This window comes from Budorcas taxicolor, chromosome 21 (assembly GCF_023091745.1).
Source record: "Budorcas taxicolor isolate Tak-1 chromosome 21, Takin1.1, whole genome shotgun sequence".
NCBI classification, from domain to species: Eukaryota; Metazoa; Chordata; class Mammalia; order Artiodactyla; family Bovidae; genus Budorcas; species Budorcas taxicolor.
The window spans coordinates 72,290,667-72,308,867 of record NC_068930.1 but is presented as its reverse complement, the minus strand read 5'-3'; the positions used below and the strand labels follow the sequence as shown (position 1 = coordinate 72,308,867).

General features: G+C 52.1%; 1 protein-coding gene across 1 annotated transcript in view; it reads right to left on the bottom strand.

The window, feature by feature from the left end:
* TDRD9 (tudor domain containing 9) overlaps positions 1–18,201 on the bottom strand; it is a 111,351-nt gene that overhangs the window by 31,347 nt on the left and 61,803 nt on the right. The window contains exons 20-32 of the mRNA XM_052659887.1: positions 16,933–16,986; positions 14,743–14,859; positions 13,487–13,594; positions 10,211–10,311; positions 8,413–8,586; positions 6,972–7,083; positions 5,686–5,898; positions 5,340–5,429; positions 4,635–4,895; positions 3,350–3,505; positions 2,362–2,432; positions 884–993; positions 294–390 (exon numbers count right to left, since the gene is read on the bottom strand). Coding sequence (XP_052515847.1) covers positions 294–390; positions 884–993; positions 2,362–2,432; positions 3,350–3,505; positions 4,635–4,895; positions 5,340–5,429; positions 5,686–5,898; positions 6,972–7,083; positions 8,413–8,586; positions 10,211–10,311; positions 13,487–13,594; positions 14,743–14,859; positions 16,933–16,986 — 1,664 coding nt within the window. The remainder of the gene's footprint in view (positions 1–293; positions 391–883; positions 994–2,361; positions 2,433–3,349; positions 3,506–4,634; positions 4,896–5,339; positions 5,430–5,685; positions 5,899–6,971; positions 7,084–8,412; positions 8,587–10,210; positions 10,312–13,486; positions 13,595–14,742; positions 14,860–16,932; positions 16,987–18,201) is intronic.

The window sequence follows — 18,201 nt, the reverse complement described above, 5'->3', positions numbered from 1 at the left end:
GGCTGCGGACACGCGCCGCCTCGAGCCTCCGCTCTCCCGCCCGAGTGCTTTCGAGGCACTGTCACCGGGGCGCCCGTGGGAGGCTGTGTGTCCTCATCGGCCGCTCAGTGTCTTTCTGAACAGGATCCAAGCGCAGGCCCACAAACCACCGTAAACACGGAAGCCAGGGGGCTTGCTGGCAGGCAGACCCCAGGGCATGTTTCCATCAGCGCTCTCTCCCACGAGGACGCCCGCTTCTCCCGCTGGTTCGGGTCTCACCGCGGCCTGGGGTCCAGGCTGTAAGCACTCCCTACCTGAGCTCCATGACTGGGGCGAACAGCATGCTGAGGAGCGCGGGGAGGCCTGGGATGTGCGGCATCAGGGAGGTCTCCCGCAGCAGCATGGTGGACCCTGCGGACAGGCCCGGCGGGGGGCAGGCAGTCACCGCCGGGGGCCACGCTTCCGCTGCCCGCGGCCACGCCCGCCCCGTGCTCAGGCCTCCCGCCCTGTGTGCAGTTGTCCCACAGACGCCAGGCAGGGCAGAGCTCCCCGGTGCGGGTCCCCCAGCCCCCCAAGGGAAACCCGCCGCCTAAGGCCCTGGCTTTGACCCTGTCCTGTTTGGTTACTCCTCCTCTCCTTCCTCCTCAGGCCAAGACCTGGGATTCGCCCTCCTGTCCGGCCAAGATAACGGGAAGCATGGACGGCCAAGGAGTCCGTCCCTGTGCCCCCGCGCAGGGAACGGGAAGGCTGGGACACTCCAGCTCACAAGCTCACACCCGCCGATGCACTCAGAAGAGAGTCCAAGAGTCGGGCCGCAGGCGTGAGGCTGCTCCCAACCTCAGGACAGACATCCTGCCCTGGAGTCTGGCAGGGAGCAGGGCGGGCGGCACAGCCCCTAACTCACCGGTGGTATTCACGGAGAGGGACGCGGCAACCAGCAGCCGCTGGTGTGCGTCCTCGGGGCTGTCGCTGATGATGACCGAGTTGATGCTTTCCTTCTCAATCCAGACGCACCTGAAAGGAGAGCTGCCAGGAGAGGCGGCCCCTCCACGAGGCAGCGCCTGACGCCAGACCAGGAGGAGCCACTTAAGAGGCCAACTCGCAAACGCAGCGCCCGACCGACCGCTGGGAGGCCACGGCCCATCTCCACGGAGTCTCCTCGCCCTGCTGTCCCAGCCACGCCCGGCCCCACGTGCTGCCCTGGCACAAACCTCCACCTCCAGCCAAACGGCCGCCCGCACTGCCCACCTACAGTGGCTGCTGCCTGCGTCCCGGCAGGCCTTCCCTGGACACCCGCCTGTGGGAAGCCTGGCCTGGCCCACCTGCCCCCTGCTCACAGTGGCCCAGCATGGCCCCCTCCATGCCTGCTCCTCCCGAACCTTTGACTCTAATCACGGGCCAGGCTGTCAAGTCCACACTGAAAGCTCTCATGAGCTTTCTGCTCCTCCCGCGGTGGACACAGTCCACAGTGACCCGCCTGGAGCGCGGAGGGAACGGCCTCCGGAGTCTCTCCTCCGTGTGGGCCCGCACCCTCTCAAGCGCTCGCTGGGCACCTGCAGACCCTGGGACTCTTGCCACAAACCGGGGGCTGAGCTCTGCGTTTCTAACAGGCTCTTGGGGACACAACTGCTGCTAGTTCTGGAGGGGACTCTGGCAAACCAGGGTTTTCCCCTGCAGCACAAGCGACCGTTTAAGATGCACAAAATGAGGCTTCTCGTGCTTCTCAGGAGGAACCGACTCATGAGGCTTGGCGCCCCGCACCTCCCAGCAGTCCTCTGCTCTCAGTCCCCGTCCTCAGGGGAGCACTCGCTCCAGATCCGGCCTGCACCCTCTGCTGCCAGGACCCTCCCGCAGCCTTCGCCCTGCCAGCACGATGCTCCTCGTCTTCACTCCTCCGCACATTCCAGGTCTCAGACTTCTGAAACCCAATGGCATTCTGAGTGTGGTCAGGGCACTCTGAGACACCTCCATGATGTTCCATGAGCCCATCAAGAGCCACACCAGCCCACCGTGAAGTCAGAGGTTTCCTCTGTCCTGCCGCTGTGCCCGCTGGACCCATAACGTGGGAGGCACACCACCTGTGAGGTGGTCACTAGTGCCCTCCCTAAACTCCTCCAGGACACAGCAGGCACGACAGACCTGCTGGACGAATGACGACGACAATGAGAACAGAAATGACGAGGGCCCTGACGAAGCCCAGGCCTCAGCAGAACGGCTTTCACCTAAGAGAATGTGAGAACCTCAGGTCTGCAGCGAGCGCAGGCCAGAGGCCTTAGCAAAGGCAGCACGTTCCGAGAGGCTAGACATAGAAAAGTTTAGTTTCTGGTAAGCCCTGTGAACAGAGGAGCAGAGAAAGATGCTTCAGGGGAATCTTAATCATACCTGAACTTGGATATTCTGGTCAGACTATGACACTTCAGCTCGTAAGGGTTAAAAGGCCCGTGAAGTACTGCCTGTACACACAAAACATACAAGATGTTACCGGTAAGTAAAATGCCACTTCGCTTTCATTTTAAAAATCCAAAAGTCAGCTCACAGTTTAAAAGAAAGAAAAAAAGCTACATCTTAGTCATAAGGTCTTGAAGATTTAATGGGGGAAAAATGCCTTAAAAGAGGTATTCTCCTGGGATGCACCTGTTTCCATCAATGGTTTGCTAACCTTCATATTCTGCATATAAAATATATCTATACACACACATATATAAGATTAAAAGGAAACACAGGCAAACACTTCTGTGAAAGGACCCTCTTCATTGCAACAGCAGGCCTGAGATCACACAGCCAACGGCCAGGACAAGAGCAGAGTCCCTGACTGGGCCCAGGGGACATGTCCCAGCCAGCCCGCCCCACCAGACGCCTCCGTGGGACGGAGCTAAGCCCTGATGCTGGTTCTCCGGAGCCCACAGCTGTGCTCCCCTCCATCTGACGAGCAAGCACTGGTCACTGTGACTGGAAACGCAGCCTGCCACCCAACTGCCTGGCTTTGTTGCAAAGCTCCCATCTATCCTGCCTCCTCAGAACTGTCGGAGAGGCTGCCTCCCGGGCTTGAGTCCTCAGAAAGTCCACCAAATATAATAAACATAATCCTCAGCTTTTAGGCTGTGTCATTTTTTTCACATGGCATCGCCTCTGGAAAGGTTGGCTTAAAAAAGAACCACTCAAAAAAAAACCAAAAAGAACTAGTCAAAAGCCCGTCTCTACAGTAAACTCCAGGTTTTTCTCACATTCACACAGGCTCCACAGGGAGAGAAGTACCAGCACTGAAAGCCAAGCACAAGAAGCCGCCGTGACTTCCAGCTGCAACTCAGCTTATAGCTGCAGAGTGACTCAGAGCTCCTAACTGCACTTTAGAATGACTCCTATAAGTTACCTTGCAGTTCGGGTTACCCAGCTTATTGGAAGAAAAGCTCTCTAACAAAATCCGGATCAGGCGCTTTTCGTCGTCTTTCACAGGAGACGCTGTGGACACGTCTGTCAGGCCTTCTACTGATTTGGAAAAGAGACCCTTGAGAACTTCGTGGCTTTGCTAAACAAAACAAGAAAAATTCATTTTGCTGAAAGGAAAACCAGTATTAAAAACATTTTATTCCAAATTAGTCAAAGCATCTCATAGGTACGACCTTGTCATCAGGTTGGATAATTAAAATGCCATTAAGACATCCTGATGGCATTAGATCATTAAGATGCCAAAAGGCAATTTATTGATTCAAACAAAAGAAGACAGAGATCACTGAAGGCTCAGCTCATTAGCCTTTACTAACTTTCAGCCAAAGTGAAAGTCACTCAGTCGTGTCTGACTCTTTGCAACCCTGGACATATACAGTCCATGGAATTCTCCAGGCCAGAAGACTGGAGTGGGTAGCCTTTCCCTTCTCCAGGGGATCTTCCCAACCCAGGGATCAAACCCAGGACACCAGCATTGCAGGAGGATTCTTCACCAGCTGAGCCACAAGGGAAGCTTTCAGCCATCAGAGAATCGAAGAGTGACTCAGCGTTTTTGTACAAAATGTCAGCTTCATCCTGGGACTGTGACCAGGACCCCCGGTGCATTTTCTCAAGTGGAAGCACAAACCCGGCTGGCTCTATGGTGACGTTTTCCTGCTGGTTTGCCCCCTGCCCAACCCAGTACCTCATCCCCACCAGAAATTATAGAAGGAACCACCTTCAACATGAGCCTCAAAGTGGCATCTCAAACTTTCAGATCAAGAAAGGCAGCTTCAGAAATGGTTTTGAAATAAACAGTTGAAAGACATTTTGAAATGTTTCAAATGCTTGAAACAAATATTTTATAAAGGAATTATAAAATTCATTAGGGAGATAAATCTTGGAATCCATTTTTTAAAAACTCCCCAAAGAGAGAACATTTTAACATCTAAGTTTCATTCCAAGAAGAAAAAGAAAAAAAAAAAACAGCTTCATAACCGGAAACCAACAAGAACAGTACCTGGCCACCAAATCACCTGGCCACCAAGATTTGGTCTCAAAGAAACTAGAAGACATTCAGGAAGGAACCACAGATCTCAACACACCGATCGCTGTCCAGCCCTGCAGCCCTTGGGATCCTGAGTGCGGGAGAGACCCCCTCTGCCTCACTCCCCACCCCACCCACGGGCGCACACACGCACACACACACTCCACCCACGGGCAGCACGCACCTTGGACTCGTAGGGCTCCTCGGCCGGCTCGGCATAGCCCTGGCTGATGAGGATGCTCCGTACGCTGACCGTGTCCTGCAGCCCTGAGGGGAGGTAGGCGTCCACGTGCAGGATGCTGTGCACCATGGAAAAGACCCTCACCAGGAGGGTGCGGCCGCTGACCAGAGCGGAGAAGCGCCGGCCGGCCCCGGCGCTCCAGCGCTCGCCGCACACCAGGCACCTCGCCGACGGCCGCATCTTGCAGATCTTGAACTCCAGGGCCTGCAGGACGGAGGGCAGGGCCGGACCCTCAGCCCAGACGCCACCCAAAGCAGGCCTGGGCGGGGTCTGCACCAGGGACCGTCCCGGGTCCTACTGGAAGCATGTCAGGGTGACCGACGATGTCACAGGTAAAATCACACAGTTTCGTCAGTCAATGACAAAAAAGCTTAGAATGACTTTTACAAAGCACAGGTGGAAAAGCATTATAAACTTCACTAAGTTTGAAACCCTCCATGTACTTTTAACTTGCTCCAGAAGTACTATTAGCAAACATCTACAGCAATATATCCTGGGGAAGAAGCAGAATCCAGACTTGGGGAGTACAACAAAATGAGCGCCTTCCTACTCTGGGTCTTGGCCCAGCTGCACGCTGAGAGGCGAGCCCTGACCTCCAAGACCCCTCCAGCTTCACACGCTCAGGCCACAGGAGTGTGTCCCCCTCACCTGAAAGGGCAGCTCAAGGAACCGGCAGGGCATCTCCCTGAGGACACCCAGCGCCACGCGCGCTCTGTTCCCGTAGTCCACAAAGAACACCTGGAGGAGGCCGGGTGTGCGTCAGCGCAGGCCCGGCCAGGAGCCCAGACGCGGCCGCCCCAGCCCAGCCCGCTCCTCGGGACTCCCAGGACGGAGCGAGGCCTCAGGCCACTGAGGGAAGGCGCTTTCCGTCTGCACCACTTCTCTGATTGTAACTATTTTATATTTAGCTTCCACGTGAAAAGACAAAGGCTTTCTGTCAACTCTGTGAGTCTGCCTCGTTTCCGTTTGCGAGATTTATTACAGAGAAACATACCTCGGCAGAATTTCCAGAAACATAGAGGACCTGAGCTCTGAAGTAGCTTTCTTTATCACTGTCGGCGAAGGGAGCCAGGCAGACTTGGTCGGGGTGGGGGTGGACAGGCAGGGGCACCAGCGTGAGGCGGTTTATCTCGGCGGTCAGACTCTTCAGGAACTCCCGGTTCTTCTCATCGGTCCTGTACCCCCAGAAGTGTCCCACTTCAACCACCTAGAGGGGAGGAGGAGGAGGCGGGCCCTGCAGAGCATCTCCATCTAGAGGGACAGGCGCGCCTGCTGCAGGCCTGACGTGCCCCCCCACCGCAGGCCACAAGCTATATCCCCTGGTCCCGAAGTTCTCCAGGCTTTGAGTCGGTGCTGATGAGAAAACGGGGGTCCCGGTCAAGCGAGGTGAGGGAGTGTGACACACGCCAGCACTGCAGGCTCTGGGGCCACGTGAGGTCAGGGCTGTTCCATCTGACCAGCCCCCAGGACCCGCCGAGCCCCCAGAGCCCCCACGGGTTCTCTGGGCAAACACCGGCCCCCGGCGCGGCGTGGGGCAGAGCGCCGACGGCCTCGCCTGCTGCTGCCACCACACGGCCCAGGCCGCGCTGCTGCAGCCCTCCAGGCGGCAGGAGGCCAGGCTGCTACGGGGAGTCTCCCAGGGAAGGGGACCACGCATCTGCCAGGAAGCCTGCGGCATTTTAACTGAAATTTTATTTTGAAGAAGTAAAAACTACACTCCAGTGAATAATGCTGCCGATGCTGGCTTTGCTGATACAACTGAATTACAGAGGTAAACAGCACCACGCCAGTAACATTCTACCTGCACCTTACTGCTAAAACTGGTGCTTTTCAGCATTTCAAATGTACTGACATTTTAAAAATCAAACTTTGATTCTAGGATGAATATTTGTTTCCTTTTCTGTTACAGCCACGTTTCAATTCACCAAGTGAGAGTAAGTCAAGCTCACCTAGACTGACTCCAGGCGGCCTTTAACAATGCCCTTAGATGATGCTAGTGTGAGCTGTGAGGGCCCCTCACAGGGAGGTTTCTCCACAGTGAGACACAGGACCACACAGTCCACGGCTGGTCGAATCTGAGGATGAGAGGAGCCGTGGACAGAGGGCCAACCTAAGTTACCCAAGGACTGACCCCTCGCTGCTCACGGGCCCAGTGTGAGTGACCAGGGTACACAGGCTGCCTGAGGCCACATCTCCACGTCCACTGCCCCGTGTGTTCAACGAGACGATTCTAGACAAAGACGACGGAAGAGCTCTAAGGCTGGGTCGCACCGCTCTCACCTCTGTGACTTCGACTTCGAGGAGGAGGTCTGTGATGGTCTGCGACTTGTCCAGTGTGCTAAAGGAGACGTGAGTGGGATCGACTGTCTGCTTCCGGAAGTCCACGCTCACCCTGTTAGACACCACTCATCTTAAAAGGCAGCAGAGGTGTTACAAAGAACACGTGTATGCTTACATATGTGAAGTTATTATTTGAACCAGTCCACAGTTACTACAAGAAAAGAAGGTTTTAATGAAATACAGCCAGTGGTGACGAATCGCATCTCATCTCACACAAGAGACTCTGCCGAAGTCCTAGACTGCCCTGGGGCAGGGGGTGCACCCCGCAGGCACACACCACCCTCTACAAACGTATGCTAATGCTCAAAACCACCATGGAATTCTGCTTCCAAGGATAGAAATTCTAAATCTGGGAACTGCAAGGTCTCCTGACTTGTGGATTCAGAGGTGAGTGACCCTGACCTTTAGAAAACCACAAGAATCCACAGCTGTGTCGTGTCACTAGAAAGTCCACGCCTAGGTCATGAGGTCATGTCATTAGAAAACACATACATGGTTTCTAAAACACCCAGTTATCATTCACCCCTTAAAGCAGTAACACAGCAAATGCTAAAATGTGAGGAGATAAAACTCAAGTTTGGGAAAAGGTTTCCTTTTTTTCCTAGTAATTTTATTCTTCCGTAAAGAGGACGGATGAGAGACCCTGACCCACCTCTGCCCCATCCGCAGACCCGTCTGTTAAGTAAGGTGCCTAGGCAGCCAGGCAGCGGGACGGGTGTGCTGCACACGGCCCCAGGCTCAGCGCACCCAGCTGCCACCCTCAGAGTCAGGTCGTCCCACACCAGCCACACTCGGGGCCACACCTCCCCTCCTCCCACTCCTCGGCTTCCGGTCGGGTGCCTCGGGGGCTTACAAGATGACACAGGACTGCAGCTCTGCCGGCTCACCCGAAAGCAGTCCCCGTCAGGGACGCCGAGGGCAGTCAAGCGGGTCCAAGGCGCGCAGAGCCGCCAACTGCGCAGCAGCGCCCCGGGCCAGGCGGAGCCCCTGCGCTGCCCACCAGGAGCTCCCAAGGGCGCTGCCATTCGGTGCCGGGTCAGCCCCGCTGAGGGCGAGGAAGAGCCTCTTACGCTTGAGAAAAGGAGTGACGGGAAGGAGGAAGACAGGGGCTGGCACCAGGCTCGGTCCCCTCGACTCAACGGAAAATGACACAGTGGTTCCGCCCACTCCCCCGGCAGCCTTGACGACAGGTGCCACAGCTGTCACACAGATGCAAGCGCTGAGGTTCGAGAGGTCAAGCGGTGTGTTCAGGCACACACAGCAGCCCCAGGCCAGTGCTAGAAGTGTGCACTTGAGCACAGCTAAGCAGTTGTTCAAAAGCGGTATTTGAGGATGTGTAGGCAGCAGGACGAAGCCGTGCCCACTGGCCTCCTGAGCCTACCTCGTGTTCCGGAGCTTGGACACAGCCCCTCCTTGCACCTTGGCTTCAATCTCCTCTGCAGAGTGAACACTGAGTTCAAGGGATACTTTGAGCTGAGACATCTTGATGGCCATGTACACGGCAGGGAGCGTTTTAAACCTCTCTGTTGGATTGCGTGAAAACTCCACAAAGGCTCTGCTCCACAAATACAGATAAAAAGTAAGCTTATGAGGCGTCTGAAACAGAGGTAAGTGTATATTAATTTTTCTCAAGTTCAGATAAAAGATTTTCAGCTACACCTCTCCTCAGAACTACCTAGTAACTAACTTCTCATCACAGGGTCAATCAAGAAGATGTATTCAAGAGGAAACTACTCACTTAAGAGCAATAAAAGTTACAATGCTGCTGCTCTGCTCAGTCGCTTCAGTCGTGTCCGACTCTATGCAATCCCACAGACGGCAGCCCAACGGGCTCCACCAACCCCGGCAAGAACAGTGGAGTGGGTTGCCAGTTCCTTCTCCAATGCATGAAAGTGAAAAGTGAAAGTGAAGTCGCTCAGTCGCCTCCGACTCTTAGCGACCCCGCAGACTGCAGCCTACCAGGCTCCTCCATCCATGGGATTTTCCAGGCAGGAGTACTGGAGTGGGGTGCCATTGATGACGTATCATTAAATTAAAAGCCAGTATCGTCCTCACGTATCATGCAGTATAATGTGAAATAAAGACTGACTTCATGTGGAATCTCCAGCTAAGAAATCTTAATTGTCATCATTGGAACAAAGTGATAGGTCTGTGTTTTTTCTATCTTATTGTAGAATAAAATGCAGAGAGAAAACCACACAGCTGAGCAGCTCAGTCATCTCTCTGGTGCCCCTCAAACACCCGGTTTATCACAGTGATGCTGAGGTATGGCCTCCACCCGCCCCTTCCTCTGCAGGTAAGAATCAAATGCGCAGTGTGGGTGCCCGCCAGGCATGCCCTGGTATAAATGGGAAAACCCTCTCGTTCACATTTGTTGGTGAATGAATGTCAGAACCGCCCAGGTCAAACATCACACTCAGAAGCAGACTTGTGACCCTCCAGCTGCTGTCCTGGCGAGCGCAAGCCTGGGGGAGCCGGAGCCCTGAGGTGCTAAGAGCAGCCCACTCAGTCCTTCCACCCCCAGCCTCCTCCCCACTGCACTGTCCCACCTCAGCTCCATTTCCGGCCCCTCCACTGACCCCTACCTGCCCGGGGCTCCCTTCACACACGTCCATTCCACTCCCACCAGCGTCTCTAGAAGGCACCAGGTTTCTCCTTACAGACCACTTCTTTCAAAGACTCTAGACCACCATGATTCTCCCCTTCCCTGAGTGTTCCCAACGCAAGAGGTGGAGCAAGCCAAGCCCGAGACATCCCTCCCCTGCCTCCCCGCCTCCTCCCGCTCCCTCCCCTCGTTGGCTCCCGCTCCCTGTCCCCCAGGTTCTAAATGAAGCAGACAGAGTCTCCCGGGGCCATCTCTGGCGGCTGGCCCACACATGAAATCTCAGCCAGATACACTCCAGTGCAGTGCACCCCCCGAGCACCAGCCCACACCCCTCACGCTACTGAACACCTTGGGCATCAGACCCGGGACCACACAGCTCGGCTCCTTTAGGAGGAACTCGGCTGAGAGCAGACACACAGCTACGTGAACCACAGCTGCGCTTCGAGAGCTGTCCACAGTGGCCCTCTGATGACCCCTTCTCCCACACACCCAGTTTCAAGAACCAGCCCCTGTAACAATGAACACCTCACGGCTCTTTCGCAAGTGCAGTGGATTACAAACGCTCACTACTTACTTTGCACCATCAAACACGATGGACTTGACCTGGCCACACTGTCTGAAGAGAGACTGCAGCTGTTGGTGGTAGAGAAATCCGTAGGGAGGGAGATGCTTCAGCTGCAAAACACGGCAGGCATTAGCAGGGGCAGACCCAGAGCCCCCGAGTCACCGCGTCCACAGAGCAGGGCACGCTGTCTCTAACCAGAGAGGTGGGCCCCACAGCAGGACACTGAGGGATCAGCGACTGCTGTGGGGAGTAATAACTACGCTCGAATAATACACATTAAACAGAGGCTAGTTCTTCCACACTGTTCAGTCGCTCAGTCGTGCCCGACTCTGTGGCCCCACAGACTACAGCACACCAGGCTTTCCTGGTCCTTCACACCTTCTTCCAGAGCTTGCTCAAACTCATGTCCATCAAGCAGGTGATGCCATCCAACCTTCTCGTCCTCTGTTGTCCCCTTCTCCTCCTGACTTCAATCTTTGCCAGCATCAGGCTCTTTTCTAAGGAGTCAGTTCTTTGCATCAGGAGGCCAAAGTATTGGAGCTTCGGTTTCATCATCAATCCTTCTAATGAATATTCAGGGTTGATTTCCTTTAGGATTGACTGGTTGGATCTCCTTGCAGTCCAAGGGACTCTCAAGAGTCTTCTCCAACACCACAGTTCAAAAGCATCAATTCTTCGGTGCTCAGCCTTCATTATGGTCCAACTCTCACATCCATATATGACTACTGGGAAAAACCAAAGCTTTGACTAGACAGACCTTTGTGGGTAAAGTAACATCTCTGCTTTTTAATATGCTGTCTAGGTTGGTCACAGCTTTTCTTCCAAGGAGCAAGCGTGTTTTAATTTCATGGCTGCAATCACCACCTGCAGTGATTTTGGAGCCCAAAAAAATGAAGTCTGACACTGTTTCCACTGTTTCCCCATCTATTTGCCATGAACTTCATTTCTGAATGCTGGGTTTTAAGCCAGCTTTTTCACTCTCCTCTTTCACTTTCATCAAGAGGCTCATTACTTCCTCTTCAATCTCTGCCATAAGGGTGGTGTCATCTGCATATATGAGATTATTGATAGTTCTCCTGGCAATCTTGATTCCAGCTTGTGCTTCTTCCAACCCAGCGTTTCTCATGTACTCTGCATATAAGCTAAATAAGCAGGGTGACAATATACAGCCTTGATGTACTCCTCTCCCAATTGGGAACCAGTCAATAGACTGGTTCCATGCCCAGTTCTAACAGTTGCTTCTTGACCTGCATACAGACTTCTCAAGAGGCAGGTAAGGTGGTCTGGTATTCTCATTAAGAATTTTGAAGTTTGTTGTGATCCACACAGTCAAAGGCTTTAGCGTAGTCAATGAAGCAGATGTTTTTTTCTGGAATTCTCTTGCTCTTGCGTTTTCTGTGATCCAATGGATGCTGGCAATTTTGATCTCTGGTTCCTCTGCCTTTTCTAAATCCAGCTTGTACATCTGGAAGTTCTCGGTTCACATACTGTTGAAGCCTAGCTTGGAGAATTTTGAGCATTATCTTGCTAGCATGTGAAACGAGTGCAATTGTGCAGTAGTTTAAACATTCTTTGGCATTGCCCTTAATTTGGGATTGGAATGAAAACTGATTCTTCCCCATTAAAATAGTCCAGAAGTCCAATATACAAGTTAAGACTTTATTTCACCTTAAAACAACAGAGTAGCCTATATATCTTTGTCAAACATGGCATGTCTACACAGGCAGTGGTGGGAATGCAAACACCCCTGAGAGGCGGGAGCGGGTCCTCACCCCACAGGCAGCACCCAATCAGGAGGCGCTGGGCAACCCTTCCTTTTCCTCCCCCTCCTCCGCCCCCTCCCCACACCCACCCTGCCCTCCCCGCAGGGCCCTCTGGGTTCTGAGCTCTGGCTGTGTACGAAAACCCAACCCGGAGCCCCTGCCCCACGCCCAGCACAGCTCCACAAGAGGCAGCAGGCAGTGAACAGCGAGGGCTGTGGGTTCGGGTCTGAGTTCAAGTCCTGCCTTGTTCAGTCTCTTTAGGCAAGTCACAGAGCCGCCCTCGGACCCCCAGCCACACCACGAATTAAGGGCGATGATCAATCTCTCACTCAAAGGGTGAAATGCAATAAAAAATGAGTAAAAAGCAGCTAGCAAAGGCGCTCTCAGAGGACAAGCAATACATCCATACTAGCACGAACTCAGCTGTTACAAAGCACATGGGAGGGAATTTTGGCCCACAGAGTGCATGGTTAACAGGCTGCCTGGTTGGCTGCAGGAGGCAAGCACAGTTCCACATCCAAAGAAGTGCGCCCTGGGGTCCTCCCCCAGTGCACAGGGGAGGAGAGGCCGCCGCCGAGCGTGCTTGGCCCACCACGGCCATCAGGAAGAGCAGAGGCCCAGCCAGGCTTCCCCACCATGAGGCAGAGCTGACGAGCACCTCCGTAGGACCAAGTGCGGTGCTCCTCTGAGACAGCCCCCCACCCCCGCCACCCCCACAGTGTAAACTCCGCTTCTTCACTACCAGAGCGACATGGCCCCAGCAGGGGGAGGAGAAGCCGCGGTGCTGTGGGCTCACCACCCGCCGGGAGCCCTGCCAGGTCTCCACGCCCCCTTAGTAGATGCAGGCTGATGACGCAGCAAAAGCCCACGAAAGCCTGACTCCCACATGCTTTATTTCAGCTGCCGACCCTGAAGTCACCCTGGGCTCAGGTTTGATTAAACACAGAGTCCACCAACGTTGATCCGGTGGTGAGTGCTGTGACTGACCATGAGATTCGCCCAAAGCTCATGTTATTTAAACACTAATTTTCAGGCCGCACTTCTAGTTCAGCTTCTGTGGCACGGGGCCTCAAATCTGAATTTCAAAATAAACAAACACTCTCTAGGCGATTCTGTTATGTGTGAATGGGGATCAGAGTTTAAATCGCAGTACAAAGTTGCCTACCAAATAACCCTTTACACTTTGCGTAAAAATGAAGTTATTAACCGCCTGCTCTTAAATTTATGGAGAAGTATCTTTCCTTCAAAATGAGATGGGGCAGGCAAGGTTGGCCTTGAACACTTCACTCCACCAGGCTTCCTTCCTTCAGGCGAGGTCTGCGAGACAGGAACCAGTGGAGGCGAGGGAAAAGGCCAGACAAGCCATGAAATTCACTTTAGGGGAAGAAAGTCCACTAAGCATTTATACAAACAGAGACAAAGGGGACATAAAATGCTCCATAGTGGCCACACTGGTGTGATGCCTGTCTGAAAACCGAGCGCCCAGTCTCCACCCAGGGAAGGTCGCCATCTCTCCACCTACCACGACGGTCGTCTTTGGGTCTTTGCCTGCCAGCTCCCTCATGGCTATCTCTTCGTCAGGCTGCCCGAAAGTAAAGTAATTTGGATAAAAAGCACCTGCCAACACAACCTGGAAGACAGACGTATTTTCATGAAGTAACAGCATGATTTTATCACGGTGTCTCATTAATATACTAATCTCATCCCACAATGACACCCATAATATAAAAGGTGAGTTAGTATTTTCTAAAACCTGGACCTTTAATCAATCAGCAGAAAGTCACGATTCTGGTTACTTCCCCGTAACAGAAACACATTCTACAAGATCATTCCTCCAAGGAGCCTGACTATTTCTCAGAATGAGGTTTAGGGACTTCCCCGGCAGTCCAGTAGTTAAGACTCCACTCTCCCAATCTAGGGGACACAGGTTCGATCCCTGGTTGGGTAACTAAGATCCCACAAGCCACACCGTGCAGCTAGGAAAAAAGAATGAGGTTTAGAAAACTGGTGAGTTGAACAAGGACACAAATGATTGCACACACAGGGCCCTGGGGGCTAGCCAGCATTATCTACCTTCTTCTCAACGTACTGCCTTCCATGGGTCAGGCCTTCTCCAAAATGTTCAGGTAAAGTTACAGTTGGGGCACACAGACTCAGAGCAGCAGGCCTGCCCTCAACGTTCACTTCTAAAAAGCACTCTGCAAAGAGCCGCTTCTTCAGTTGAAAACATGCCATTTGAAACCAACACCCAAGGAAGACTGTCCCAACCTTAATTTGACATTGGTTTCCCAGCTGCCTCCAGGTTACAGGATCCCAACTCTGTATGTGTCAGCCAACACACGGGCGCAGGACAAGACCTCCTCCTCGGAGCCCTGAGTTAGAAGCACTGGCTGCCTTTCCAGGATACACTTCCTTCTACACATGCCTAGAAGGCTCCATCCAACAAGGGAATCTGATCATGGCCTCCAAAGTTAAAATAACTTTTTGATGCAGGGTAAAAGCAACGTAATATTGACAGCAATTTTACTTTCTTAAAAGCCAAAATAAAAGGCTCTCTCTAGAAGCAGTAAAGACAGCAGTCTTCAGAAACATTCCTTCAGAGATCAGAACTGGGTTTCGATCATCAACTCCTGTTCTCCAACACAGTGTTAACACTGGGCATCTAGGATCTCCGGTGAGATACAATTTGTATCAGAAAAGAGGAGCAAGCACTTTCCCAACCGTGAGACCAAAGGTGCAGAAGAAACCAGGAAAAGACATCCGGGCACTCCCAGGTACCTGCAGGATGAATCTCTGCTTGTACATGTACTCCTGGTCCATGACAGGCCGCCGGGAATCAACATACATGTTGAACTGTGAGATCCTAGTCTTCAGTTCTTCGTATAACTCAGCCACCTAAGAAAAACACGTTGACAGATGGTGTCTCCAGGTGACCTCTCCAGGCGGCCACGCTATTCAGGGTAGTGGCAGCACCTGGAAAGCAGTCCACACTGGGGAATGCTGCTACGCCTATGGGCAGAACCCTGCAGCCACTGAGAGCCACAGTAATGAAGACTGATTAACAAAGGATGGGAAAGACACACAGCGCAGTGTCACGAACAACAGGACACAACCCCAACTTATAAACACACACAGGAAACCGCTGCAGACGCACACACAGGCACCAACGGTGTCAGAGGAGCCGGACACCAGGACCACAGCCCTCGCTTCCAGTCCTTGGCACATTTCCACAATCTCTTGACATAAGCATATACTGCTGCTTTGTGATTAAACACAACGGCTACACAGTCACCCTGAACAAAAAAACCTCTTCAGTTTAAATAGAATCGTCTGACGTAAAATGATTCCATCACACTTCAAATGTATACCACAAGAATACACAAATCCAAACACCTATGAATGCATCATAAATTAACTTTCCACAAAATTCTCTCAATAAGTGACAATAAGGAAAAAACTATACAAGCTACAGTTGTAAAGGTAACTGGAAAAAGACTACAAAAGGGAACGGTAAGGACGGAAACGCTTAGAAATCCTGCCCTATGAGGAGAGGAGGAGAGCCTGGGGACACAGGAAGGGCCCAGCCTGGCCACTTCCACACTCACTACTGAAATCACCCAGAAGGTTGCAGGAAATACACCTTGTCTAATTAAAAAACAATTTAAAATTATGCAAGTCACCTTTTCTGACCAAAATGCAATAAAAATAAAAATATTAACAACAAAGCAAGATACCTAAAGATATTTCTTTCTACCTAGAAACTCAAAGACTCTTCTAAAAGACCCTGAGTCAAGGAGAAAGCCAACAGTGAAATGAGCCTCAGACAGGGATAGCAGTGAGCTCCCTACAGCTGGGAGCGAGTGCGCATCCCTACATGGGATGTCAAAGACCAACGGACCCAAACTGCTCACAGGAAAACTTGCAGCTTCAACTGCTTTTAACTAGAAAGACTGAAAGTGCATCCCACTCCAATATTCTTGCCTGGGAAATCCCATGGACAGAGGAGCCTGGCAGGCTACAGTCCACGGGATCTCAAAAGAGTCAGACCTGACGTAGAAAGACTGAAAGTGATAAGTTAAATTCTCATCTCCGTAACACTAAAAAAGTAAACCAGAGAAAAACTAAATTAATGGAACAAAAGCCAAAGTCAGTCCATTGACATCTTTTACCTTTCCTCTCCCGCAAAACACCTGCACAGTAAAACTGTCAAATCAAACCAAGAGTAAGTTGTCTGAAAATACAATAAAGCAGACACAGCATCTTGCAAACCGGTGCAGTAAAGGACTTAAGTCAGCAGGCCCAGCTGTCCACGTCCTGGCCATTCCAAAGGAAGGTCTGGCTCCCGGCAGGTCACCTCTGGGTCCCTGGCATATCCTGCCTCTAAGAGCGTCTTTGTTCAGCTGAGGCCTTTGTTCAGCATGAATGCAACAAGCAGTTCAGGGAGCAACGTGACATCGTGGGGGCGGGGGGCAAGGGGCCTGGGCCACATGGTATCAATGTGACCTTCAGAGGTGCTGCAAACTAAGTCAGTAAGGTCAACCAGGTGAGCACCCCCGACCACGTAACCAACCCTCAACACAAGCCTGCACGCCAAGGCCCAGAGAGCCTCCGCGGCCTGCAGAGTCTCCTGCAGGCTGTCGGCACCCACGCTGCCCAGCAGGCCCTGCCACGAGAGGCTGCCTGTGCACCGACACCTGGTCTCTCCTGGTCCCTCCCCACCCGCCTTGCACCTTTGCTGGTCTTCATCTGTGTCCTTTCGCTGTAACAAACTGTAACTGTGACCACAACACATCAGTTCTACTAACGCTGGACACAGGATGTACTTCCTGAAAGGCTCACTGCTACCCATGGGCTCGCGAAGAGGCCCACACGACTGAGCACCTAAGCACAGCACAGCACAGCACCCTGTGTAGTGCTGGTACTTGATCAACGCCACCTTTACTTTCATTCAAAGAATATACAACTTACCTCTCTAATTCTCTTGATCTGAATGTAATTTAACCGTCCCCAGTCAAGTTCATCCTTTAAATACACAAAAGCATAATATTCACTATTAATGTAACAAACTAGAACTGATACACCTACTATAACATACATATCTCACGAGGAAGAGTATACACCGGCAGGAGAAGCACTGGCCGGCTCTCTTTCCGGTCAGTCACACAGGCGTGTCCGCCTCCTTGCAGCCCCACGGACTGCAGCACCCCAGGCCTCCCTGTCCAGCACCAACTCCTGGACTGTGCGCAAACCCATGTCCATCGAGTCGGTGATGCCATCCAACCATCTCATCCTCTGTCGTCCCCTTCTCCTCCTGCCTTCAATCTTTCCCAGCATCAGGGTCTTTTCCAATGAGTCAGCTGTTTGCATCAGGTGGCAAAAGTATTGGAGTTTCATCTTTAGCATCAGTCCTTCCAATGAATATTCAGAACTGATTCCCTTTAGGATGGACTGGTTGGATCGCCATGCTGTCCAAGGGACTCTCAAGAGTCTTCTCCAACACCACAGTTCAAAAGCATCAATTCCTTAGAGCTCAGCTTTTTCTGTGGTCCAACTCTCACATCCATATATGACCACTGGAAAAACCACAGCTTTGATGATACAGACCTTTCTTGGTAATGTCTCTGCTTTTTAATACGCAATCTAGGTTGGTCATAGCTTTTCTTTCAAGGAGCAAGTGTCTTTTAATTTCATGGCTGCAGTCACCACCTGCAGTAATTTTGGAGCCCAAAAAAATAGAGTCTGTCACTGTTTCCATTGTTTCCCTATCTGTTTGCCATGAAGTGATGAGACCAGATGCCCTGATTTTCATTTTTTGAATGCTGAGCTTTAAGCCAGCTTTTTCACTCTCCTCTTTCACCTTCATCAAGAGGTTCTTTAGTTCTTCGCTTTCTGCCATAAGGGTGGTGTCATCTGCATATCTGAGGTTGTTGATATTTCTCCTGGCAATCTTGATTCCAGCTTGTGATTCATCCAGCCTGGCATTTCTCACGATGTACTCTGCATATAAGTTAAATAAGCAGGGTGACAATATACAGCCTTGATGTACTCTTTTCCGATTTGGAACCAGTCCAGGGTTCCATGTCCAGTTCTAACTGTTGCTTCTTGATCTGCATACAGATTTCTCAGGAGGTAAGTAAGGTGGTCTGGTATTCTCATCTCTAAGAATTTTCCAGTTTGTTGTGATCCACTGTCAAAGGCTTTAGTGTAGTCAATGAAACAGATGATTTTCTGAAATTC